The following is a 27,288-nucleotide window of genomic DNA, read 5'->3' on the forward strand; positions in this document are numbered from 1 at the left end:
ATTGCAATTTCAAGGAATCCTAGCATTTTAAAAGTCGCATACTCCAAGAAAGGCCAGCCCCATTCAGGAACATACCTGGAACATTTAAAATAAGTTAACCATATTTCTTTCTGCATTATATTTCCTTTAAGGTATTAGGGCATCTCAACAGCAAATGATTAAAATAATTCCGGTTTATTTACATAATATGTGTAAACACTTACAGAATATTAAGGGCACCTTATGAGGGGAGTCCATTATACTTGGATGTTATGCTGGCTTCCCATGTGCAAAATAGCCCGCCATTATAAAGTGGGGAGTACCCAGATGAAGGGAGATAGCATAATTATCGAACATTTAATTTAAAAAATGACAGATCATTAAAAAAGTCAGCCCATTTTTGCCAGTTAAAAATAGTGTGTACAGTACCCTGTTGCACTCGTATGGGTTTACGGACACCCACTGAACGGCTGCAGAGAACATTTGCTTTGATTTCATTTGTGTCTTGCAACTGCTCGACATCTAAATCTAGTTTAATTTATAAACTGACAATCTAGCTAAACTAAGCTTTATTTATTTTTTCTAAAAGCAATAAGCTGTGTTTGGTTCCCTGTTTTGCTGCTCTCTTTTGGTCTGACGTTAATGTGTCCGTTGAATGTGAAGCAAGCTGATGAAGATAGGGATATTGTTGATCCAGTTCAGTGGTAACCGTTGGTTTGTACTGAATGGTCGGCAATGTTGAGAGGGCAACATTGAGGATGTGGCCTTTGGAATAGCTTTGCTCAGTGAAAACTGAATAACCATGAATTTCCCAAAGCGGTTCACAATGGTGTCAAATGCTTTCTTTGTGCTTTGTCTGGGAGTTTTAAGTCACTGAAGAGGATGACACAGTGTGTTGAGTGGATGAGGTAGTGAGAAGGTCTGGTTTTTTCCTCTATCGGAGAGATCTGTAGGTGAGATAAAAGGTGCTGGATTGGGTTGTGTACACTGGGAAGTGGTGTGTTAAGAGCATTAATTATTTCATTTTTGTTATTTACTAAGGTTGCAGGGCCAGGCAGAGATTAAAATATTCAACATGCACATTACAAAGAAGGAGGCCTTGAGGACATCAACAAACCCTAAGTAAGAGGATGCATAGGATGTGTGAGAATGGGGCCAGGTTTCAAGGATGAAGAATGTACTGAAAATGTGGCCTGTGATAAGGTCTGCAGTGTCTGGAGCTTGGTGGGCAACACAATGTGCTTTAATGAGCATGAGTTTAGATGTGTGTTTGGTAGTTTGTGGGTGTATGGTGTTTAGTAAGATATATATATGGTTGGAATTGTGTGCTATGTTGGTGTGGTATGTCTATGATGTCTTGATCTGGATGTGGATGTGATAGAGGGGATGAGTAGTGTAAGTGCTGGGTGAGGCACATCAGGCAGGCGCTTGGCGCTGTTGAGTTTGGGGCAGTGACTATGGCCCTAGGGCACACCAGGAAGCCTGGTTGAAGGGAGAGTGGGAAGTGTTTATGGTTTCAGTGTACCTATGAATGGCATTCTAATGCCAAACATATGACACATTGAATGATAACACTTTATAGTGAGTAAAACCAAGCAATGAAGTGCATGTAAAGAGATACATATCAGAAATGAGCCACTTTTGAGCATTGAAAAGCTCTAAAAGGACATTACAATTGCTGAACCTCCCCCCAAAAAAGAAGGTCATTAACCCACTTCCCCTTTCTAAGATGATCATACTGAAAACAATTTGCCATGTTGCCAATGAACACTGAGAATTTTACACAAATTCTTTCTCACCTACAGCTTTTGACCTTGCAGAATGGCAAAACTTAAAACAAATGGCTGCTTTTCTTCTGCTAAACCTGGGTGTATTTCAGCATTTTACAAGTCAGTGACAGGGCCCTAGCTGGGTGCACTAAAAAACTTTACTTGTTGTCTTTTTTATAAACTCTGTGCATGATTCAGTTAGCTGTGAGTATGAGAACACCTTGGTACATGGGTCTCTGGGGGATATATCTGGATGTCCGTGTCCTTACTGCTACAGTTGACCACCTCTGTCAACTCTAGTGATACTGTGTGTACTTGTAAGTGTCGGACTTGCCTGGTGGTGCTGATGTTAATTGAACTGGCATCTGCAGAGCATGAAAGCCGCTGCCTGAGTGCTGCTGAAATTGCTATTGAAGTTGTTCAGGCTGCAGCTTTATAAAACCACTGCTGGCCTTGATAGCCATAGGCCGGTCATAGTAACTGGGAAAGACTCTTACCTGTCTGGATGAAGAGATGAAGGCCACACACAATCTCACTGTCAGGCCACCAGTAAGAAATATGTAACACAAATATCCTGCACGTCGTGACTGCCCTGACTGCATGATCAAGTGTTCTGCAGCAGGGGGATATGGCTGTCTGTATGGAATTACTGCCACAATGTTTGTTATTATGATCCAATGGCTCTGTCGCAACATCCTATGGGTGGCAAAAATGCTGTACTGCGCTCCGTTGCATGACACGAAAGGAGCAGGAGAGCACCATATCTACAGCGAAATGGCTCTGTCCTCCACTCCACCTAGCGCCGGCACAGAATTTTGCTGTTGTGCGCCACCTTTGCACCAAAATGCAAGGGTGCATCGAGAGTCTAGCATAAGCTTTGTACTGGAAGGATTCCCTTCCAGTACAAAATACTATGCTCAGACCAGTTTTCAAACTTTTACTACCTTGTATGTGTGCTGTACAGTGCAGCACACATGAAAAGTCAGAAAAGAGAGTTGAAAGGAAAATATTTCTCCTTTTAACACCTGCTTTCAAATAATGTTAGTTTTTGATGCACAATCCTGTCTCACATTTTTGGTGAATAGGGTTTTTGTCAAAAAGCATGGGTGGTTGCATGGGAGAGTCCATGTAATGCCCCTTTACGCTAAGTAATGCAATGCAGTGCATGACATTACTTTTAGGCAATTTCAAACACAAAACTTGAAAGTAAATATTAATAAAAACATTGTGCTGGTTTGCGTCACTTTTGTGATGAAAACAAATTACTAAATGTTGGTAAATCTACTCCTAAATGTGCACAGTAGCAAGTGCAAGAAATTAAAGCCGTCGTGTATGGGGATTTGGTGTAGGGCAGCAAAGCAAGTCTGCTTGCTGCACTACTCTACGCCAGAATGAAAGGGTAGGAATGTACCGTATGTATGCAATACAGTGCATTCCCGTCCTTCCCACCTGCACTGGCACCATTTGGGCAGTCTATCTCCAATGCATGCGCCCTTGCACCATGGTGCAAGGCTGCTTGTGTTGTAAGCAGAATTGTTTTTCTGCAGGAAGTGGCACAGTTCTGCACAGAAATAATCCTAAATGGAGGAAAAAATCAGGAGCAATAAAGTTATTTCTCCTTGTTACGTCTCACCTCAGGAGGCGTAAGATTTTGGCACTTCCCCAGGTTTACGCGCTCTAGTAAATCTGGGAAAAATTCAGCAAAACCGATGGAACGCCTCCTGAGTGCAGAGTAAGACAACTCAACGATTTGTGCTGCCTTGCATTACTCCATAGCTATGAGGCCATTCAAAGCCACGCATTGTGGGTTTGTGTGGCCTCATAAATATGATATTGTGATTTGCACCACTAGAGCGTCACAAAAAAGTGACAGTCCGGTGACGCAAGGGGCTTGTAAATATCCCCCTAAGTAAACAAGTCCAGCCCTATGCTGACAGGGCTGTACCCGTAGCAACCAGTCAACTCTCCTCCAACTGGGCCCGTCTCAGATATTTAACCTTTACCATGATTTTCTTTTTACCCTGCATGACAATTACCTATCACTATTTACCACACAATAAGTAATACGCAGGCAAATGATGCTAATAGATTTTTACTCTTACCATGAATTCTTTACCACTCAGTACTTTACTTCACAGGTAAGTATATTTTTTTTAAATAGCATTATGTTATTTTAAAGAACGAAACAGGGTCAAGGTGTAAGTAGAGGTAAAGGGGTTATGAGTGATTTTATGGTTACAACGTGCATAGTGGAAAAGGAGGCTAAGGGTTACTGAGTAGGTATAGATATTGAGGGTAAAGGTGATTTTAGGGTTAATGTGTCAGTGGAGGTAAGGTGATTTTAGAGTTAATGTGTAAGTGTAGTGTGAAGAGGTTGGAAGCGGTATAGAGAGGTGAGTGATTTTAGGATTAGGGCTGGTAGAGGTAATTGGAGGTTAGGGTAAGGTTAAGCTTAGGGTGAATGGGTTGGAAGAGGTAAAGCAAGGTAAGAATGATTTTAGTGTTAAGGGATAAGGTCAAGGGAGGTAAGGGAGATTTTAGGGTCAAGGTATGGATAGAGGTGAAGGAAGATAAGGGTGATTTTAGGATTCGGGCGCAGGTAGGGGTAAAGGTAGGTTTTGTCTTAAAAAGGGGGACTTGGGATTACCCCAGAACATACCAAACAAGCATTTACAATGCAATGGTCTCGGCAACATTCTAGGTAGAGCTATTGGTATTGCTCATTATTTTTTTATGATTTTTGTATCCCTAAATTTATGGCATTGTCTATTCTATTGGCATTAGTTTTTTTTTTTGCATGTGTGATACCTATTGCATTAGCAGAGAGAGAGTGAGGTAGTGAGATAGAGAGTGAGGTATTGAAATAGAGAGTGAGGTAGTGAGAGAGAGTGAGGTAGATAGAGAGTGAGGTAGTGAAAGAGTGAGTTAGTGAGTGAGGTATTTTCTGACGTAGTGAGATAGAAACAGTGAGTGATGTTGTGAGATAGAGAAAGATTGAGGTAGTGAAAGAGTGAGGTAGTGAGGGATGTTGTGAGGTATTAGGATAGAAACAGAGTGATGTAGTGAAGTAGTGAGATAGAGTGAGGTAGTGAAAGAGTGATGTAGTGAAGTTTTGAGAGAGTGTGTTGTGATATAGTGAGGTAGTGAGAGTGAGATAGAAATAGATAGTGATGTAGTTATAGAAAGTGAGGTAGTGAGATAGAAAGAGTGAGTGAAGTTTTAAAGTAGTGTGTTAGAGTGAGAGATAGTTACGGCGACCGGAGGTGAGTTGGTGACGGAACCACAACCTATTTATATAGTGCGCTACTATCGTAGCCAAATAGCAGGCGGCTGTGATTGTCTCATAATTGGAGAATGGTGCGCAGACGCCGAAACAATCACACTAGTCGGCCGTCCATGCACATATTTAGAGGCTGTCAATTAAATTAACAACTATAAATCGTGGCATGATACTCTTGCCGTCTTTGACTTCAAATTCACTACGTTCCAAAGATATAGATGACAAACAGTGATACACACTACAGACGGCAGTAATGCATACTCCAAAACGCACTTAACTGTTACCGAGAGTAAGCTGACACTACGAAGGCGCCGGAACACTGCCACTATTCAGCCGCGCCTGCGCATTTATGCAAGTAAAAAGTGGTTCAAAAGAAATAATGACTATGCCCACAAAACACTCCAGAATAACCCCGCAAGTAAAGCACTTCACCTGCTCGTTGGGTGCTTCCAGACCTTTGACCGCGCTCCAACAACTGCCGTCCCAGCCCGCCTTGACACTACCTTTCTTCAGCACTCCTCCACGGTCCACACCCCTGCCACCTACTCGCGTCACAGCCTGGCCTCAACTACACGAAGCGAAGCGCGCACCCATTGGTCCACACCAGCCAGCTGACTCGCGGGATAAGCGCACGTGGATGACTGTTTCTTTTCCACAAGATATTAACGTCACTTCCTCGTCTCAGAGAGGCGAAGCATGGCAGCAAAATAGAAAAGAGACAAAGGGCATATTAATTTCCTGTCTAATCAATTGTTTGAAGCACCTAGAGCAAAATTGCTGTCACCGCAGCGGTCATCTTCATAAAGAGGTGTATTAGTTATTTATTCAGTAGCAAGCAATTAAACAATCGTACCGATGACGCCGAAAAGAGAAGTGGACATGCCTATACCTAGATTGGACATAATGCTTACACTGTGGAAGAACGGACCTCTTTAAGTATCCAAAAATTATTACATAGTCAACATTCGTACAAAACTGCTCTTACGACAGCTTCACTATTTGTATATTGCCAACGTATTCGTCTATGGTAGCGGTTTAATTTTCAGCACCCCTGTATTTAATACCGAACACCGTCATTCCAAAATGTCCGTCACTGCGAACAGGGACGGTCGACGAAGGAGGTCGGGGCTCACGTCAGCTGTCTGGGCACTGTGTCGTTTACATAAATAAATCACCGCATAAGTATTTGTAGGAATGGGGCCAGGTCGGGAAGAGAAACGCAGCGGCACAACAACACGGCGCCGAATGGATGGATCCTCATGGGCAGACGACAGGAAAAAAATGGCGGATGGAAGCTTCGAAACTTTTTCGGATTCGGGGGCGTGTTCCTGCTGTTCTAAAAGGGCGTGGCTAAAAAGTGGAAAGAACAGCAAGGAACACGCCCCCGAATCTGAAAAAGACGGAGCCTATTTGGAGGGACGGCTCTCTCCTCCAATGGTTGGCCTCCGTTTAGGAAGCCAGCCAATGGAGGAGAAGCAAAAAGAGAGGCGGGCTAAATAGCCACTCTAGAAAACATTAAATCTCCGACTTCCGGTTCTGCCTCCGGCAGACCGGTAGTCCTCGACCTAAAAAGGAAAGAGGGCTAGGGCCTAACCTCCTAAAAAACAACAACATTTGATAGATATAGATATATACATCTAGATATAAATTTCAGAGTGCCAGTAGCCACTTTGTAGTTCTAGTTAGGAATCCCAGAGATAGGAATTCCTTGGAGTTTTGCTTTCTAATAACTTTGCTCCCATTTGATGAATCTCTACAATACTTTCCTAGCCTATAGCTAAATTGACTGTTGATGGCAAGTTTTGTGGTAGTTCATTATGAGGGTGCAGAGAAAAAACCAAGGTCCCAAAACAGGTTTTTCCACCAATGTAATTTCCATAGACTTTGGTGTTGCATGTAGCACAAAAACGGCTGCACTGATGTGGCTGGAGTAAAGATTATGGTGTTTAAATGATCCTTTTGGGTAGTACAGATAAGGAGGGTAACTATTTCTCAAATTTATAAGGCGTTTTAACTTAGTGATAACGGTGGCTGTTGTAGTTACACAAAAGTTTGCGAAAGTACTGTGGTGAATGCTAATGTCTGCCTTTACAAAATTTAAAGGCAACCATGTTGGTTTTACGTACACTTCAGCTTTTCTTATTTAGGCCTTAGATATAGGTGAGTATTAGGTTTCATATATTTTCCCTACCTATTACCACTTTAACAAAGTGGTAATAGGTAGGGAAAATTATTTGTAAGTTACTCAATATTTAAAAAAATATCACAGCACCGCAGTCCTACCTAGGCATACCTGCAGTACTTAATTTTTTAAAATTAAATATGTAACAAACTTTACAATACACTGTAGTATACTATATTTTGCAAATATGGTGTACTACAGTGCACTTTAACACGCTACTTAAAAATAAAAGATTTGATAGTATATTTTAAACACACTCTACTACATTATATTTCTCTAATATAGTGTACTACATTGCATTTTTTTTAATGTTGTAATTTTTTTCCTGAACTACCATGGTACTTTGTTGGTTCTAGCGTAGTTCTCTATAAACTGTTTTAAAAATATAGCAAAAAATATAAACTAATTTTCACTACCTTTTACTACTCTAATACATTGGTAATAGGTAGGGTACAACAATAAAAAACACTACTTACCTATGTCTAAGGCCCTAACCCAGAATGAAACAAAAGTGGGCTAAAAACTACATAGCTGCCTGTTATGTTTTGTAAACACAGATGCTAGCCAGTCATATGCTACCTTGTTATCGGTATTTACCGCGTTATACTGCAATGTTACCATAGTATACCAAGGCACAGTATATAAGTAAGTATTGTCAGATCTATAACTTTAACACTACTTAAACTATTTACATCTACTACCAAAAATGACCATTTACACTGCCACATTACATCTACATCCATTCACACACTTTCACGCTACGTTTAAAGTAACGTGCCGTACTCTCTGCCACTCCACTGTATGCTATTCCACTCTACTCGAATGCACTGCACATCAGTCCACTCTACCCCATTTCACTGTACTTCACTCCACATACTGCTCTGTCGTGCCGAGACCCTTCTGAACCCATACTGTATTGGGGACAAGGTACCTTTTTCGGCTACCCAGGCCTCCAAACGGGCTAACAAGATCCTTCCCAAAACCTTTGGTGCTTCAACATGAAATACCGTGAAAAAACAAGAGACAAGAAGCTTTTGGCAAAACAGAACAGTCTGTTCTATTAACCCCTTCAGCGCGGCGCGGATTACCGCCCCGCGCTGAAGGTTCGTTGCGCGGGCGGGGCCGTGACGGAGCGGTTCAGTCATCCGCACAGCGCGACCGATGCGCATGACGGAACCGCTCCGTCATGCGCATCGAAAGGGTTAAACAATGCAACCGGGAGAACTGCCACAGACATAGGGTCTGAGGACTGTTCCAATTTACAATTGGTAGAACATGGATGTTTATACAGTTCCTTGAATGCAATAAAACAGTTCTGGTGATACTTTTATGGTAAGGAATGTGAACCTCTATCTTTGGAGACATACATCAATGTATTGGATGAGGAATCCAGGTGAGCTTTGAACTTGCGTAGACACAATGCGGCCAGTGAGTAATGTGTCTAGATGTCCAGCATGGGGAGAGCATGACCACTGTGTGTACTGTGTGTGCTGTGTCCTACTTGGCTATGTGTTCCTAACTTCATGTGGCATCTGCCTTTATGGTGTTTTGGGAGCGCACGCACCCCTCCGGCATTGTGCGCTTTATTGGGGCCAATCTCCCTGGACCATTGTGGTGTCTCTGCACCTATCTGTGGGATTGATCTGCTATGTACCACCCCACCTGTGACCTGTCAATTACTGACCTCAGACCTGTGTCTCAGGGCCTAATAACTTCGTATTTCTGAGTCAGGGTTGACATGGAGTTCACAAACAGTAAATTTGACAATAAAGATGCGATTTCATTTTTATACATGAATGTGTCATTATTCATATTGACATCGGCTTGCATGTGGAATCAGTAAAGGAAATAGGGCGATAGAAACATGTATCTGATCTGTCGCCCTTTTCAAAGATGGGAACGATAATAGAAGTGGACCAGGATTTAAGTGGACCAATGGCAGCGGCACTTCTTAGCTTGTTCGTGATAAGTGGAGCCCAAAGAGTGATTTTATTACCAAATATGTACATTGGTACTCCATCCCATCTTTGAGCCTTACTCATCGTACTCTGCTTAATTACATTTCTGACCTGGGCACAGATCTTCAGTCTGACCTAGTCAAGAGCATGCAATCTGAGCTGGTCAAGGGCCTGAAGTCTCAGTTCTGCGTAGGGCAGCAGGATGATCTGGGGACAGGTCTGCAGGTAAAGATGCACACAGGGCTGCTGTTTGCCCTTGGTACAGAGCTGCAGTCAGAGCTGTGCACAGACCTATAGCTAGAGCTAGGCACAGGCATGAAGTCTGAGCTGGGCACAGGCCTGCAGTTTCTTCTCAGCACAGACCTGCGGTTTCAGATTGGAAACAGGTCTGCAGCCTGCAAAGGGTGCAGATCTGCAGGAAGAGTTTGGTACGTGGCCACAGTTAGAGTTGGACACCGACCTTTAGTCAGGGTTGGGCGTGGGAATGAATTCTGAGCTGAGCATAGTTCTACAGGCTGGGCACAGGAAAAAAGTCAGAGCTGAGCACAGGTCTGCAGCCTCAACTGGACATAGACAAGCAGCCTGAGCTGGACAAGGACCTGCAGTCTCAGGTAGGCATAGGACTGCAGTTTGAGCTGGACACAGGGATATAGTCTCACATGGGCTTAAGGGCTGAAGGACTGTAGCTGGAGTTAACTACAGGGGTGCAGCCTGACTTGTATTGTAAGAAAGTTATATTTTACCTAATGGATGGCTTGCCCATGGTGGTAGAGGTGTGTGAAATTCACATAATTTCCATTTGCATAATTATGACGACTTTATGGAAAATTATATGAAATTACACACAATTACATGAGCTGAAAAGCTGGTATTTAGTGCTATCTTTTAGTATGAAATGCATCCTCATGTCCACTTTGACATGCACATTGCACATGACTTGAGCAGCAGCTGCTCTCTTTCGATTCGTTCATGTTATTCCAGTATCCCACAATAGGATTTTTCTCCCCAAATAAATGTAAAATATCACAGTGGCATAACGGTCTAATTTCATGTAAAAAGCATAAAGCAAAATGCAGAAAAGATTATGCCGGGCATAACAACATTTTGTTCAGGCCTACTCTCTTGTACAGACTGTCTCAACATAATTGTGTAGCTCTACTTTTCAAAGTATCAACAAGTTCCTACAAAAGATTGTGTGCTAGGAGCCCAGCTGTGGCGGCCATACTTTTGTGGACTTTGTGACAAATTACTATTTCTACATTGGGAATATTCAGTAATGATTCAGCCTGGGGTGCTGTCTCTTATGTAAGAAACCAATGTCTAAAATTGGCAAACACCAGGATCAATGACAAACAGCAACATTTTACTTACAGTCCACTGCCACTATAAACCATAATAAAACAGTTATATTTTACATTTGGACATGCATGTTGTTGAAAGCGAAGAGTTTGGCATCTATTATAAATAAGAATGTTTATGCAAGAAGGAACATCACTGTCAGTTTGTATGAAACATCTGTGTAGGCAGTAGCAGGTCTCAGGGCGTGCTGCGCGGTGGAAGGGCGGGGGGAAGCAAACACGCACATACGACGGTTCGGAGGAACGTAATAATTACTTTCCTCCGTTCCCTCCTATGTCCGTGTTTGCCATACCCCCACCCTACCCCTTCCCGCCTCACCACCCCACAGCACGCCCTATGCGAGCCGCTATTGGGTGTAGGTAAGGTACAGTGCCCAGAAATCCCAATTTGCCAGGACGGTTCTGTTTTTTCAGCATCTGTCCTGGCAATTTCTTTGAATTCAGCATATGTGCTGGTTTTCAAAGATGGTCAACTAAACACACAGAAAGCATGTCTTGACGTGCACCAGGGCAAGAATAGTTAATAGTCCTTATAAGAAATTATGTAATTAAAAATGATATGGTGTGTAAAAGTTACATTTAATTTATGCTCAGTGCCTCTATGTCATCCGTTTTCTATATTGGTGAGTGTTACCCAGAACCCCATTCTATGCCCAGGGGCGCTGCCAAATTGTAGCTCTCCTTTTATGTTTATGGTATGCCCAAGTTTTTGGCTTTCAAAATTTGGTCAGTCTCGGCCAAGGTTTACAAGGAATAATGCATTTAGAAATATAACTTTATCATATAATTACTAATACCTCTTTTGAAATAGATATTTACCCAAAGTGCATCCAGCTTTCAGCACTGTTATGAAACATGACTGCATGACATAAGTCAATGGTATCAAGGGGAAAAGGTGGCGTCAGCCCTGCCACACGTGTAAACTTGGAAATGCACATCACATTATAATCTCTTGAGCGCATGTTCAACCACTGAGCTCCTATACCATTCTATTAATTAATATTGGTGAAACGGACTAAAGAAAAGGACAAATATTCTGAAAGTCTACTATTTACCAAAATCACTTGAGTTTGTAGTGCTTTATCTCAATGCAAACATCAGTGCTAAATTGCCTATGTACTTTACTGCATTAGAAGAAATACAATTTAGCAATTTGTAAGAAACAGCCTACTTCTACTGAGGGAAATCAGGGATCAGTTTTAACCATCTTTTAAATGACCGGTGTAGTGCACTGCCAAGACAGCATTTTTTTATAATTTTGTTTTAGTTTGATATTTTAGGCTATGGTTAATGATATTAAACATAAACGCATTTGGAAATATAACCAATAAATGTGTAGGAGGAAGAAGCCAACGACAAAAGTGACTTAAAAATGTATAAAAATCTTGTGAAAACTTGAATTCTAAAGCAGTGCTACTTATACTTATTCTAACATGGTTAAGTAGTTACTGTGTGACTTATTTGCAACTTTATAAAGATGTCATTTGAAGGGGAATTTTGCCATTTCTAGTTCTTCTAATTTTATTGATTAAGTCTGGTTAGGATTTGTTTTTTAATAAATCGACTATGCTGCTTTTTGAAGACATGGGCAGATGTACCAACATTTTGCACTGGGTTTGCTTTACAAAAATGAGGCAATCTAGTACAAAATGTTTATTTTTAATTTACTATCTTGCTCAAAAAGTGATTTGTCATGGAAATGTGCCTGTAAGTAACGCAATGCAGTATTTTGCATCACTGCATCAAAGGAGAGTGCCATGGAGGTACATGGACATTTGCATGCAACCACCCATGTTTTTTGATGTAAAACCCCATCTACTATCACTATTAGGCAGGTTTTGGCCCAAAAAATAATGCATCCTGGAGGACAGGGTAAAAAACATGGAATGCTTTTATTCCCCCAAAACCTTTACAGTGCAGCACACATCTAAAGTGGGTACATTTTTAAAGTTTGTCTAGGCAAAGATCTTGTACTGGAAACCTATGCTAGACATGACACAGACCCCTTTGCACTATGATTGAAAGGTGTGTGTCTGGTTGTAGGAAGCCTGATTGTCCTCCAGTTTTAGTCGCTATGCAAACAGTAACTTAGTTAAATAATTGGCAGTTTTCATACAAGGTGAAATGTAAAGTTCCATCGTAGGAATCTAATTTTCTCTATGGCTTGGCTTTTGTGTATGAATATGTCATCATGACAAAGCAGTGCATTTTTGTAGTCTGGCTGAACATAAATGTGGTATACTCAGCCAATCAACATCTTATTTGTTTAAGTGCATGTAATCAACCCATTTCCTACAAAAGAAACCCATAATTTTCACAATTCTAACATAATACATGTAAAGGCAGAAATTCGAACATTCTGTTTAACTCTCTAGTCATAAAAAAGATGGTCAGGTGTGCTGACCTACTGCAAAGGTATCAAACAACTTGGCACAATGGCAATTCGTTCATCCCACACTGTTCCTTGTCACAAATTTCTGGTGCTCGCTCTATTCTCTGCATATTGTTCTGCTCTTTAAATCACTCAAAATAAATATTATTGTGATAATCGAATATATCTTTCAAGAAGTGAATTAATTTTAGAAGAGCATCCCTTGCCTTTTAAATAGCTACTTCCACACGCTGCGTGCATAACATTGCTTCCGTTCACTGTATGCAAGAACGTAGCCCTTAGCACAATACAGCGCTAGTCACTCGCACATCTAGCCATCATCTCAAAGAACATATTCCATAGTGCATCATAGTATGTGAACAAAGACAACGCAACATAAAAACTCAGAATTCCTGATACAAGCATTAAAATGTAACAATAGGCATTTATGCCTCAAGGTTATTTACAAAAAACACTCAGATCAGTTTATATCCTATCTCAGCGCAGTGCACCATCATTCTTTAATTGCAGATACAGATCAAAAGACAATTGTGAAGTATCCTGGGGTTAGAAACTGACCCTAATTGCCTTTAGCAATATTTATAAAACCTCAAACAATTTTCAGACACAAAAATTCTAAATTAAATTGCTTCATGTAAATAAAAAAATAATTTTAATAAATAGAATTTTTTTAAATTTTCATTAAAATATTTGAATAATCACATGGCTATGCAGCTTTCCCTTTGAAATAGCTGCCCTTTCTGCTGCTAGCATGAGATTCTGGTGAGCAAAGTGTGTTTAAATGCAAAGTGTGTTTAAGACTGCAGTACCATCTCCAGTCTTCGGGGGCAGAGCTGAGCACAAATATAAACACACTTGATGAAACACAGGTCCCCACAAGGCAATTTTTTCAAAAGTTGTAAAAAGCGACACAGATGTTCCTGAAGCCATTTTTTTTTATCATTTAGAAGATATTGCCTTGTGGGGACCTGGGTTCAGGTCCCCACAGCGTGAGTGTGTTATCACACCTAAGTCCCCACAAGGATAGTACCACACACACACACACACACACACACACACACACACACACACACACACTCTCACACTCTCACACTCTCACACTCTCACACTCTCACACTCTCACACTCTCTTCTGCTCAGAAGCCCGGGGCCGTAACCATAACCTGCTAGCGCGTCGAATACCATGGCTGCGTAGTATGGAATCCACCTCGTCAGTGCTTTAAGTGGGATGAAAAAACAGGGGGAGGGGGGGTCTCTCAAAAACGCGTGGCCAATGTCAATAAAGGGCGAGGCTTAAACCACAAGCTAAAAATCTGTGCTTAGCATAGTGTGCCGCCCGACTTATATTTGACTGTTTCTGTCATTGCATCCATATATAAGATACAACAAGTAACTACACATACAACAAGCCAGAACTATTGGCTCGATCAATGGTTGTTAGTTGCATAAGATAAATAAGCAGCAACTGTGGCTTATATATAATATTGAAAAAGCTTCCACTTATAGCCCTTTTGACACCAGGGCAATGTTGCTGCTCCTGAGTTTCAAAAAGAGAAGGGAAATCCAGAGAGAAAATGACTCTTTTTCAATTACTTCCCTCCCCTACAACACTCACCTGGCATGACGTCATGGTCATGCCGTAGCTTCTCCACTAGTGAGCAGTGTGACCACGCGCACATCGATGTGCTGCTGTCACTGCAGGACCGCCTGTGCCAGGGCACAAAACAGAGCCCAATAGAGACCCGCTTCGAGGCCCCCTTCAAAAACTGTCATTACTCTGCACCGGTGACACCAGGCCCACTTAAAGCCCTGCACCTCGTGCCTCTTTGATCGACTACCAGATACCCCTGTCCCTTTACCTCACTCATTAAGGTTCCTGTTTTACCCCTCACCAAATGTTTTCAGTCTTTTCTCTTTCTTTCCCCTGGTTTCTTTTCCCTCTCCTGCTCTCGGGGAAAGTCCAATGAGGGAAAATAATTGCCGGTCCCCAAAAATGAGTGCCAGTGCCCCCCACCAGCTTACATTAAGCACTGCCCATAGTTACCCTTGCAAGTTTCCGTTTTGTCTCGGTTCCACTCTATTTAAACTGGTGCAACAGATCCTCGGCATTCTTCACAAACTGTGAAACCATTTCACCATCAACACCACAGCTGAGTAGTAAGCGCTCAATCGCCAATACAATACAATACAGCCAGGGACCAGTCCACATACACAGCCCCCTTCCAGCTCACCCGGTCTCACAGTCGGGTCACACAGTGTTGTTGTAATCTCTGATAGTCCAGCTTGCTCGCTTCTGCTCTGTTCATCTTTACATTCACGCCAGAGAACAGTCCCCATCTTATGCGGTTGCCACCGAAGCAGCGGCTCAGTACTGATGGCGGTTACTGGCACCGTGCATTACTTGCTGGGCTCCCACTGCAGGACACGCATCACACTAGTAACCTTACACAGCTATGCATTAACTGCACTCGCTGGCTCGTTTACACCCTTCCAGTAAATAAGAGCTAAAAAAAGCCTGCTGCTGTGTTGGTGTCTTTTGCTCCCAATTTAGAGATGCGGATAAAAATGTAGAATAATGTACACAAATGGTAACTGCGCCCCTTTTGCATGTATTGTTGCCAGTGCCCTAGTTTGTACATACAAGTACTACCCGGCTGCATTTGATAGTTCTTGGCCGCACAGACACGAGTGAGCAAAATATCCACTCAACAGGTTACCGGCACTGGTGCAAATACAGCTTCCAATGATATTACCCGTAAACACAAGTCCAAATAAACAGCGAGTCTCTGTTCTATGCAGATGCTGACTCCAGAACAGGGCACAGTATTTATCATCTGTGCTTCCCAGAGACCATGATTCAGAAGATAGCTATAGTGCATTTCACTGCCTGTTATAATGTGAGCGCAAAATCAACCTGCTCTTCTGAATGAGGTCATGCCTGCCCAGGGACGCACGGGCTCAGCAGGCCTCTGTATGCGGAGCCCTGTGCGTCCTTGAATCCGCAAATAAACGGCTTGGATTAGGCGTGCCCCACTGCCCGCAACACACTGTCTCCTTGACTGTGGGACCCTGGGACGGCGGGACATGACTCACTCGGGACTCTGTCACTATTAGGCTGCTGCGCAGCTTCATGACATTAACGGATTAGGCCGCGGCGCCTGCCAGGCCCTGCCTAACCTGGTGCTGCTTAGGCTACTGCGCAGCTTTATTTTTTTTACTCATGATGATTAGGCCTACCAGGCCTGTCTTACCTGGTGCTTAACTCTATGTACTGTCCAGACCAGTCTACTCCACCGAGTCCACCTCAACGCGGCCAAAGTGGTCCAGGTCGACGGTCGCGCTACTTTAAACCGCAGTGGCGACCGTTGAACAACGATACTCGGCGCCGGTGCGGTGGTGAGGTGCAGCGGCAGCCGTGCACGTATGCTGGGGCGTGGCAAAAAACAGCGAATGCGCGCGCATTGCAAGGCAATCTGCAAAAATCTGCGCGCACAGCCCCAACCCCCGCTGAAGACCAGGCAGCCCTGCCCAACTCAGTGTCCCGCCCACTGGGCCGGCAACACTGATCCATGTCCGCTTGGCCGCCAGTTCCTGTTTGAGAAGAACTTGAAGAAGTGAGACAGAACTTAACTAAGTCTAACAACTGGAACGCGAAGACAGAATCGGAATCACAAAGTGAAACAAGTTCTTCAACATCACCAGTCATCAACAACACAATTACTGACGTGCACTAAATGAGTGTAGACCCGGCCCTGATAATTAAGTGCCGGTGCTAAGCACCGGCAAGCACCGGCACAAATTAAGCACTGCTTGTGTCACACTTGTACATTTGCTAAAGGAATATGTTCTTTAGCTAGCTCAATGTGCTATTTAGCTCCTCAGAGTTTGTTTATGCCCAGTTGCTACAAATTGGGGATGATAGTGTTGACAGAATGAAACCTGTTACAGGTTTCCTACTGTCAAAAGTGGGGGGAGGAGGCTAGCTCCTCTACAAATTAAGGGTAGGCAAATTTATGTGTTCTCTCTCTTTTTCTCAATTTCTTTTGAGCCTGTCTAAACTGTCTGTGAAATAGCCATGAGACATTTAATTGGCTATTCAGTAATATTGTTTTAAACATTATTAGCATTAATAAAATGAATAAATAAATTTGCTATGTTACTGCCCATCCTGTCTGATGAAATTATGAAAGGATGAGTAGTCTAGATTGTGGTTTCCTTATTTGATCTTTAAGGGGAACTAGCTGTGGGTAGTTTTTGTTCTAAAATTCTCAGGTGATAACACCACTATTGTTTGTTATTCTCATGCTACATACAGTTTTGCAAGGGCATTGCTAGTTTTTATTAGCTAGTCGGTGTAAATAAACTGACAGTCCTTACTAGAGCTGATGTTGCATAGTTTGGATTGTGAAAAATAGAATGCAGAGAAGATGCCCATGTGATCCTTAGCAAACATTTTTTAGGAAAATATTGTTTTATAGGAGTCTGTTTGTCACAAGATGTTCTGCTGGAGAAAATGTACCCATTATGTTGAAGTTTTTTAGTTCTTTATGTAATAGGAATCCCTGGTAAATTAGCAGTTTTAGATGTTCCTGTTGCTCCTATAACATGAGAGCATGGTCCTAAGCATACAATGTAGGTGCTTTTATTAAGAGCAATCATTTTAGAAGTGTCTGCAGTCCTGTACAAGGAATGCAAAGTCTATGAGTAAAAGTGTAGAACATTTCCTTTTTTCTTGAGGGTCTTTAGATGATTAAGATAGGAATATACAGATGTAAGGATTTGGAGTATGTCTGTATTGTTTTTCTCTTTTCCTCAGAATTTAGTAAATGAACACAGACTTCCTTGGCTGCTTGGGATTGGGTGACGTATCACTCTTGTCAGTTCACCAAAGAGTTCCTTTTATACTTGCCAATAGGTCCAGGCTGTTGTTTCTTTTACTCTGACATAGATGAAAGTGGTTCTTGGGTGCCTTGCTAATATATGGGGCGTCCCTAGACTAGGAAGTATTCTGAGACTATCCTCTCTGTTGATAGATTATTTCTGTGCCTTGTCTAAAGACCTTTTGTTCTGTCCACCAATAGATATTTGCTGCCTTACAACCATTGCCAGAGGGGCGCGGACATCAGATCCAGCTTGGAGAGTCAGCACCAGTCCAGCTTGAAGTCAAAGTGAAGGTAACCAGCACCTCAGTGAAGGTAGAAGGCCGGAAGCACTGGGATGTGAAGTGTGTACCCCTGCCACTGTCTTGGGCGAAAGACGGGGTCACAAATCAGAAAGGAGAAATCGTGGATCAAGTTTTTGATGCCCAGCCGAGAGTCACAGACCGACCAGGAAGGCGAGAAAGTTTTTGCTTGAGGTAACCCCCTTTGAAACAAGGGTTGCTTCAGAGATCCTAGCATCAGGCCTCTGAATCCTGGTCCCAACGTGGCTGTAAAGTTTTCACCTTTGTTGGTCAAGAGATACCTGGGCACACTGAATGCAATCTATGGCCCCAACGAAAGAGCAGTGTGCCAGCAGAGCAATACAGGAGTTAGGGAAGGACTTGAGTTCAGGGTACAGGTGCTGTGTCTCTGGTGCCTGTTAGATTGAAATGAAGAAAACTGGTGCACTGCCTGAGACACTGGACAGGATCGCTGAGAGCATTTGCCCTGGTGGGTGATTGCCCTATCCTGAAAGAAGAAACTTTTCCCTTGAAACTGGGCCGTGATTCCTGAGTTGTGCAGCTCCACCGTGGGAACAACAAGAGCCTGCCTGTGAGGCTCAAACGGACACAGGGAGAAGACTCCCCTCTGGTTGGTTGTACAGCGGCTTTAATTTCCCAAGGACTTCCTTTTCTTTTTTGTTGAAAATGTACCCCATTGGTCGTCCCATTTTTGAGGAGGAGCAACCCTTTGCAGCTCTTCGTCCTAATTCTCATTGTCCTGTGTGGTCCTCCTGGTCCTCTGGATCCAGGATCATTTTTGTAATAATATGTCTGACTGCTTTCATAATTGTATTAGGAATAATGTTTATTCTGCGAGAGAAAAGTCCATCTGAGCAATTGACAAATGTTACTTTACCCTTTTCTTGATTGATACTCTAGCCCTCATAAAGGAAACACTGGAAAAGTCTAGTGAAAATGTTTTTATTAGATATGTGCTGTTGGCTATTTTGAAGTTTAAATTGATGGTCACTGAAATGCATAGGAGTCTTGAAAATGTTTTTACTAGATGGTTCTAGGATTTGCTTAGGACTAGAAAGCTAATAGTTCTGTTTCTGATAATAGTAATTACTCTCTCCTGCTATCTGTATGACCCAATGCTCTGTTCCCTTTGTACTCCTGCTTATACCTTATACATACCAGCTTAACAATATTTAGAATGAGAAATGCCCACCAAGCAATGAATTAGGATATTGATAAATTTATGAACAAAAAATTAATATGCATATTTCCTACTGGATTATGGGAATGTCTTTAGCTCATGCTAAAAGGACCATCTGTTGAAGATTGCATTAATCTCTTAGCATGAGCTGAAAGCCATTTTGTACTTGGCAGCCATTTTAGTTAGCTATGTGCTGGACATTTGCTGTTTCCCTCTCCCAGAGTCTTGCACATGCGCAGATATGCTTAGCTAGTAGAGTGCACCTGTTCCTAGTATAGAACTGTCAGGCTGTTCTAACTGATGTCAGCAACTTATTACTCCTCCTACTTGTTGACTGTGCAGTTTCTGTATGACCATTTATGTGCATAACTCTTCTCGTGTACTTGTACCGCCTTTTTCAGCCCCTGTGTGGGTATAAAAGGACCATGCTTCTTCTGTTCAGTGCGCTACTTCACTCAACACCGAAGGGTGCTGTGTGAATGTAGTTCCACCTCATGAGGTTTATTAAACTTTGTATTTTCTATTCCAGTTTCTGTGCCAACTTCTTCCTATTGGTCTGAGGACTGTACAGAGAAGGGCGAACCCCTTGCACTGGTAGGCCTAGCTGAGGTCACCATCAACACCTTGTCCTCTGGTGGGTGGTATAGGGGCCTCGCTACCTGGTGCGGTGAGCGTCTGAGACCTGTGGTAAGGGTAAGTGGGGCTGTTAAGGAAGGGAGGCGCCAAACCGGCGCCTCCCTTCCTAGGCAGGCTGGGCCTTCAGCGGCGCCGCTACCATGCGTGCTCCGGGGGGGAGGGGGTCCAGTTCGTGTAATATAGAACTGCAAAAAAAAGCTACATCAAAAGCAGTCGATTGCTGCCGAGTTCAGATTAAAGTTAAAAAAAACGGAGACCCCAGCAGGGACCCTTACCCGAGCCTCGCGCTACTGACCCAACTCGGTGTCTGTTGCCTTACCTGGCGAGAGCCATGAACACCGCCGCCTTTCTCCGAGGTCAAGCAGAAATGCCTCGGAGAAACGCAGCGGCGTTTTCGGATTCGGAGGCGTGTTTTTTCTTTCTCTCCTCTTGCCATTGGCTGGAATGTTTACATTCCAGAGGAGAGAAAGAATCGAAAAAACACGCCCCCGAATCCGAAAAAGACGGGGCTTGTTTGGAGAGACAATGCTCTTCTCCAATGGCTGACCAGTATTTCAGAGGCCAGCCAATGGAGAAGAGGGGCGGGTTCAAGCCCCACTTCTCCAAGTCATTAAATCTCGCAAGCGAGACTGCGCAAGCGCAGCCTTCGCTAGCCGAGACCTTACAAGCTAGAGTCAAAATAAAACTAGCTGGGGAAAGAAAACAAGGAGGAAGGGCCATCACATGCTGTTGTGTGATGGCCAAACAAAAAAATCTCTGAGTGAGATCGCCAGGGACAGAACTAAGCAGCAAAGGAGGTGCATTTACACAAATGCACCAATATCAAGCCAGCATGTCTGAATGCCACAAATAGTAACCAATGGCAATCGGTGGGTTTGCCAAACCCCACTGAAGAGATATAACAGGTTGAACCTCGACCTAAAATAACGTCTGAAGGTGATATCTAGCATGTTATTCCAGCTGCAACAGAGCAGCATGACAAGCCAATCAGAACGAGGAAGATGCTCATTTAAAGATTCCCTAGGCCGGGCTGGCTGCCTGGGCATCGGGTGTATCTCCGTGAGGCTGGAAGGGTGAGGGGTCGGTTTTGTTGCTGGGAACCGTTTGTAGCAGTACAGCAGTTTTAAAAAACACCTGCTGCAGAGTCCCTTCTATTTCAGGCAGTTTTGAGGCAATAATAAACGTGTCTAGATAACTCTGTGATTAATTTACCTGACAGAGAGAGATTGCAGTTTTGTCTGGTGGCAGATTTGACTCATCTAAGGTAGCTCAGAGGGTTAATATACCTGCTGCAATGAACATGTACCATGCAGATAACAGAACAGTATTTTAAGTGCCTAGCTCAGTGAGTTACTGCTTTTGTCACAGAGAGTGGAGTTAATAACGTATAGTCTTAATCTAGCACAGTGAGCCATAAACTTCCATCAAAGAGCTACATACAAACTGCATGGTATAGGATAGTAAGTTATGTTTTCCCCGTCTTTCATTATCTTAATGGTGCTAAAAAGGGTTTAATTGGGTAGAAATACATTTATTGAAGAGCCCAAACAAAGATTGTTGTATCTTGGTGCACTGTAAGGTCATTATTTACTATGCTTTAAAAGCTAATACAATTTAATATATAATGAAAAATGTGTTGCAGAATGCACCATTTTTGATATTTTTTTCATCAAATTCTCTTGGGAGGAGAAACCAGCTTGCTCAGTACGCACCATATAGAGGCTGGTCTGACAACATTTGCTAGGGTTGTGTTGGGTTCCCAGTTCGGCCTTGTAGATTCCCTGGTTTCCTAATTAATGAAAAGACCCACATCTAACCTATTCAGGTAATTTCCCAATCTTTTGAGCTGTCCATTACCTCCTCCTCCCTCTTCCTCTACTCAGTCCCATCGTGAGATACCTTAGACTTAAAATAAAGTTTAAAATACATTTTTATACCCAGTCTCTAACTCAGGTTCCACCTCCTTCCTTGGAGTCATCAAGAGGGACTCCACCTCCTATACTTCTTGTTTGTTTCAGTCCGCTGGATTCCTACTTTCCCTTTCTGCAAGACTTGTTTTCTTTTCTGATATTTTCATTAACTGTACCAGTCATGATAGGCCAAGCCAGTACCTCATCCTGTGGTTTGGTAATAAAATGAGGTATAGTCGGCCCCTAATACTCATGGGTCCTGGTGCGTTTGCACGTGCTGTGGTATTTATAGCGACCACCATGCCCTGTACTGGCCCTGTGGATGCACCCTAGCCAGCATAGAAGGTTTATGGTCAGTCAGAGTATGTGGGTTTATTTGGTTGAAGAGGTCTTTGCGCAGCGGTGGGTTTTTCCATTTTGTACGCAGCCTCCTGTGTGTAGGTTTCTCTGCTTCAATATATCTTAATGTCAAGACTGGGACGAGGAAGATGAGGAGATAATGAGGGTATTTACTTACCAGTAATGTTCATTACTCCGAGTCCTAGTCCAGAAAGGCGGCCTGTGTTCTAGGGTGTTGAGGACATGGCCCTCCAATTTACACACCTTACCAATTTTGTGATTGCCTTACACATGCTTCTTGTTGCCTGCTCAACGTTCTTTAGTGAGATCCCGCAGATAGCTCTCTTGGGCAGCAAGCTGCGCATATCAGGGCTTACCTTTTCACAGCACTTGGTGTCCATGCTCATCGTGCCTCATCAGTGGCGCCTATGGAGCCTGATGGTATTTAGGGATACAGGGAAGTGTATCCTCAAGCCCTACGTAATAGCGTCACACCTTTATGTCACTTGTGGCTGATAGCTCTGCCTTTTGCCAAGTCACTCTTCAATGTTTATTTGAAGATAAGCATGCCAGACACTGACCATAAGATGAGGAAGAAGTTCAGCAGGGGTGAGTTATGAGGCCTCAATTAAAAACTGTTACCAAATGCAGCTGAATTATATGTAGTTTTATGTCAAGAAACATGCAGACTGCCGGAGTTCTGTATTGAGACAAGATGGCAGGGCTGCCCCGCAGGATCATCAAGGAAACCCAGCGCTTACTGGCCGAGCCTGTTCCTGGAATAAAGGCAGAACCAGATGAATGCAATGCACGGTATTTTCATGTGGTCATTGCAGGTCCACAAGATTCCCCATTTGAAGGAGGGGCATTTAAGCTTGAATTATTCCTTCCAGAAGAATATCCTATGGCAGCCCCTAAAGTACGTTTCATGACCAAAATATATCACCCTAATGTAGACAAATTGGGAAGAATCTGTTTAGATATTTTAAAAGATAAATGGTCTCCTGCTCTGCAGATCCGCACAGTTCTGCTATCAATTCAGGCTTTGTTAAGTGCCCCCAATCCAGATGATCCATTAGCAAACGATGTAGCTGAGCAGTGGAAGACCTGTGAAGCCCAAGCCATAGAAACGGCCAGAGCATGGACTAGGCTATATGCCACGAATAACCTATAATTTCAACATGAACATCAAGTGTGCATCACTTTTCCTGTTCTGCCAAGACCTCTTCCTTTTTTTCGTTTGCATTTAATGGACACAGTCTTAGACAACATTACAGAATAAGAAAGAAGCCCAGACATCATCAGTAATTTTGTGATTAAATGCATATAAGCAATTCTGTATTGTCCTGATTCACTGTTGTAAAGCATGAGCAGAGGCTGAGTATATCATCTGGCTTATTAATGTGTTAAGGATCGTATCCTGTCTCTGCTTTCATTTGTCTCTCCCATCATTTGTCTCTCCCATCATGGTTTGAGTATAAGCACTGTGAATGAATGTAGCTTGTGTTAGCTGCAGGAAATATACTTTTGTTTTGTGGGTTCCTTCTCTTTCACAGCACCCCCCCCTCCCCCCCCCCCTTATTATGGTGATGATAATTGCATTATTTCATGCAGCTAACCAGCACTTAGGATGTGCCCTTTGGCAAGTCTGTAACTTAGATGCTATAGATGAACAAGCTTGATTGTTCGAACAGAAGTGGGAACATTTTAAAAGAAACATCACATTCACTAATAATACTGACTCTTTATCAAGTGCAGATTTCTCCCTCAGAAAAGCTTGATCATTTTTTTTTATGGCTTGTCTGGAAAATCCAATGTTTTAGTAAAATATTTTTTGTTATTCTAAAAAAAAAAAAAAAAAAAAAAAAAAAAAAAAAAGAAACATGCAGACTGGTACCTTGATGAGTTCATGAAGCTGTGTGGCTAAAAACTGTATTCAACGAAAGGTGCCAGGCACTGCCACTTTGAAAACCACTACTTGATTCTTTCCTTTATTTTGTAATGGTGATAGAATTTTTTTTTAAGTTTGTAGGAGCTAATTCTGATATATTTAAAGGCAATAGCACCACCTTGTGGCACTTGTGTCTAAGAGATTTTAATTTATCTTTCTGAATGCATTTTTAACTTGGGACACTGATAGCATTTATTAAGGTGTGCTGGCAGGAGTGTAGGATCGTGCATTTCAATATAGATTTTTACTATTGTTGAAAAAGAACCCCCTGAGCCCTCCTTCTGGAGTTCAGCCTCGCTTCCATCGCTCTCTCAAATTCATATTGGGTGTTTACGCCCTTCCCCTTTCAGAGATCGCCATCTGCCACTGCTAGCCTTCCTAGTCACAGTCCTACATACCTGCCTTTCCCTCCCAGTTGGTTTTAACCACAGGCGCAAGGTGCTTGGTATTTTAGGAAGTAAGGTAGGTGGATACATCTTTATGACTCACAAGGCGAAGTTGGAGCCTTCAGTAGAGACTGGGTACAAGCATTTGAGTTATTTTACAGCTAAGATAGTTAAATCCTGTTAATGTAAAAAGGAAAACTCACAATTTGACTGTGATGAGAACTAGTGCTTGGAGTAATGAAGATTACCGGTAAGTAATCGTTTTAGGATTGTAAGCAATTTGGTTATTGGTGGGGGGAGTGGAAGCCCAGTTCAGGCAACAACCACAATCCCTGTCAGGGTGAACCCGAAGAGTCACTAAATTAACCTGTGACTCTCTGGTATCTTGGTACAAAGCAGTCAGGCTTAAACTTAGAGGCAGTGCAGCACACAAACAGAAATAAAGAAGAAAAATCCCAAGCCAGTTTAGAAAAAATAAAGTACATTTAATAAATAAAATGTCAGAATGACAAAAATCCAATCAGAAGAATTGAAGATATGCAATTCCAAAGTTTTTAGTGAAAATAGCACTTAAAAGCACAAAGTGCAATTCACGGTCATCTGGTCACGCTAAACCTGGGGAAAATCACAAGTTCAGGTTGACTGCGATAGAGTGAGGTTGAATACAGGGATCATGTTAGTATTGCTGAAGCATTTCCTCCCGAGTCCGGCATGAAGAGTTCCATTTACCGTGGAGGAGGCTGTGAGTAGCAGGTAGAGCTTTGCGGGTGGTCGTCGCTGTAGTGAAAAAGAGCAGGTTGGGCATCGTGGGCTGTCGTCGCTGTAGCTTGATCAGCCGATCTGGCGTCATGGACGGTCATTGCTGTAGCTTCAAGTTGCCTGTCACTGCAGGCTATCATTGCTGAAAAATTCATTCTTTTGTAGCTACCACAGGTCCACGTGTGTTCTGATGAACAGCTCTAAAGGTCCAATATTTACAGCTGGTGCCAGCCTTTGTGTGGGGGACTCCCTGTTCTACCTCCACATCTGGTTCTTGAAAGGCCTTCCCCTGCCCTTGTCAAGGCACCGAACTGTTTAGAAGTAACAAAAGGCAGACCGGTCTGGTGTCAGATTCCTTTGTGAGTGCAGGCCGCAAAGTGCTTTGTAGTGTAAGTGAGGCTGAGTACAGCTCCTTCCACTCGTCCTGCCAGGATGGCCCATACTGTCCACACCCAAGCTCCCTTTGTGCTACTTTCGGGAAGAAATTCAAACCCCAACAGCAGAAGCATTCACAGTCATGTGACCCAGGACACTGGCAGGGTTAGGATGAGAAACGTCCAGCTTCCTAAAAGCTAACAATCAAAGGTTCGGGCTCTTTTCAGCAAGGCTGAGCCTAATAATCAAAAAACAACAATCAACCTGCCAGTGCTGATGTATTTTTATCATCATAGTTTTACAGGGGGCACAAAAATTCTTACCAGCAGACTAATGGTCAAGGTAACATTTTACACTACCGGGCCCAATCCGAATTTTAATATAAGGCCTTATAATTCATTTGAGTGTGAATACGAAAAAAATCTAGTTTTTTGCACAAGGAGCCAGTCGAATCAGCTATCATGCAGTAGGCAGAACAAAGCCACATAAATTAATGAAATACACCAAAACTTAGCATGAGCCACAAGAATGGAAGTGCATAAAGGACAAATGAGAACGTCACAGTTTAAGCAGAATTTTGATCCCTCCTGTTATTCTTTACGCAGATTCGCTTGTGGAACCTTTACGGCAGCGTCCATCTGCCATGAAAAGATATCTCTAGGTATGTATCTGTTGAGAATAATGTCGACAGCAATTAAACCACTGCAAACGCAGGTTGTTTTTTCTAACCAATGGACACTTTTTGGTTCTTTCCAAGTTTACAGCCTTAAAATATATCATCCAAAAAGAAGTATGGAAGGAATGGACATCCCACAAGTAAGTCCAGCATCCCTAAATAACCATAAAGCGACTTAATTTAAAAGACGCAGAGGGCTGATTTCTCCTCCTTTTTGTTTTTTCCTCTCCTAGTGTTCTATGGAGCTAGGTTTCTGATTCGCTGTAGAACAGATTAGATCGGCTGACCTCGGAACGAATAGGTAATTTTTTAAACTGGCACAAAATTAGGGTGTTTAATCATAAGGTTTTTGTACAACGTAGAGAGACTGAGAGCTTACCTCTCCCCTTTCCTATTTTTTTTATAGCTTTTGTGGTCCTGAAGAGAACCCCAAGATCTGAAAGTGGGGTTTGAAATGTGTCGACCATGGTTTTCTTTCAAACAGTGCTAAAAAAGACTCATTCCCAACTGTTTCAAAAAAACAATTGGATTGTTATGAATTAACTGCGAATTAAGTGTGAAATAGTATGTGGTTTTCAAAAATAGCACACTGTTTGAGGCATGCCCAAAATAGAAGGTTACAAAATTTTAAAGACATTTTTACCTGTCTGGGTTTGTTTGTCTTGTGAATGTTTTGCCCTAAGTGTTCTTTCATTAGTTTTTTATTATATGTTGAATGTCATTTATTGTTATACGTTTGTAAATTGGTGAGGTCATATTCTAAATTAAGGCTGTGGTGTTTATAATGATTTAAAAGTATTTTCTAAAATTATGGTTTAAAAAAATACAGAAAAAGTTTTCTATTGAATGAAATAAAAAACAATGAAATCGAGGTTTTTGGGTCACATTGAGCTTCCTAAAAGCGGCATTTTTAGAATTGTGACTTAAAATCTGACTTTATCATTAAAGAGGATTGCAAATTTCAATTCATTTGAGTG

General features: G+C 42.4%; 1 protein-coding gene and 1 long non-coding RNA gene across 2 annotated transcripts in view; both read left to right on the forward strand.

Annotated features, from left to right (window-relative positions):
- LOC146871950 (uncharacterized) overlaps window positions 1-26,609 on the forward strand; it is a 130,984-nt gene extending 104,375 nt beyond the window's left edge. The window contains exons 2-4 of the long non-coding RNA XR_014959632.1: window positions 26,241-26,296; window positions 26,393-26,451; window positions 26,545-26,609. This is a non-coding gene — a long non-coding RNA (uncharacterized LOC146871950). The remainder of the gene's footprint in view (window positions 1-26,240; window positions 26,297-26,392; window positions 26,452-26,544) is intronic.
- Window positions 22,862-23,498, forward strand: LOC146871951 (ubiquitin-conjugating enzyme E2 N). The gene has a single exon (XM_085652409.1). It carries the CDS (start codon window positions 22,880-22,882, stop codon window positions 23,336-23,338), a length of 459 nt encoding a protein of 152 aa, XP_085508535.1. The 5' UTR covers window positions 22,862-22,879; the 3' UTR covers window positions 23,339-23,498.
- Window positions 26,610-27,288: the final 679 nt, after the last annotated feature.

This window comes from Triturus cristatus, chromosome 1_1 (assembly GCF_964204655.1).
Source record: "Triturus cristatus chromosome 1_1, aTriCri1.1, whole genome shotgun sequence".
NCBI classification, from domain to species: Eukaryota; Metazoa; Chordata; class Amphibia; order Caudata; family Salamandridae; genus Triturus; species Triturus cristatus.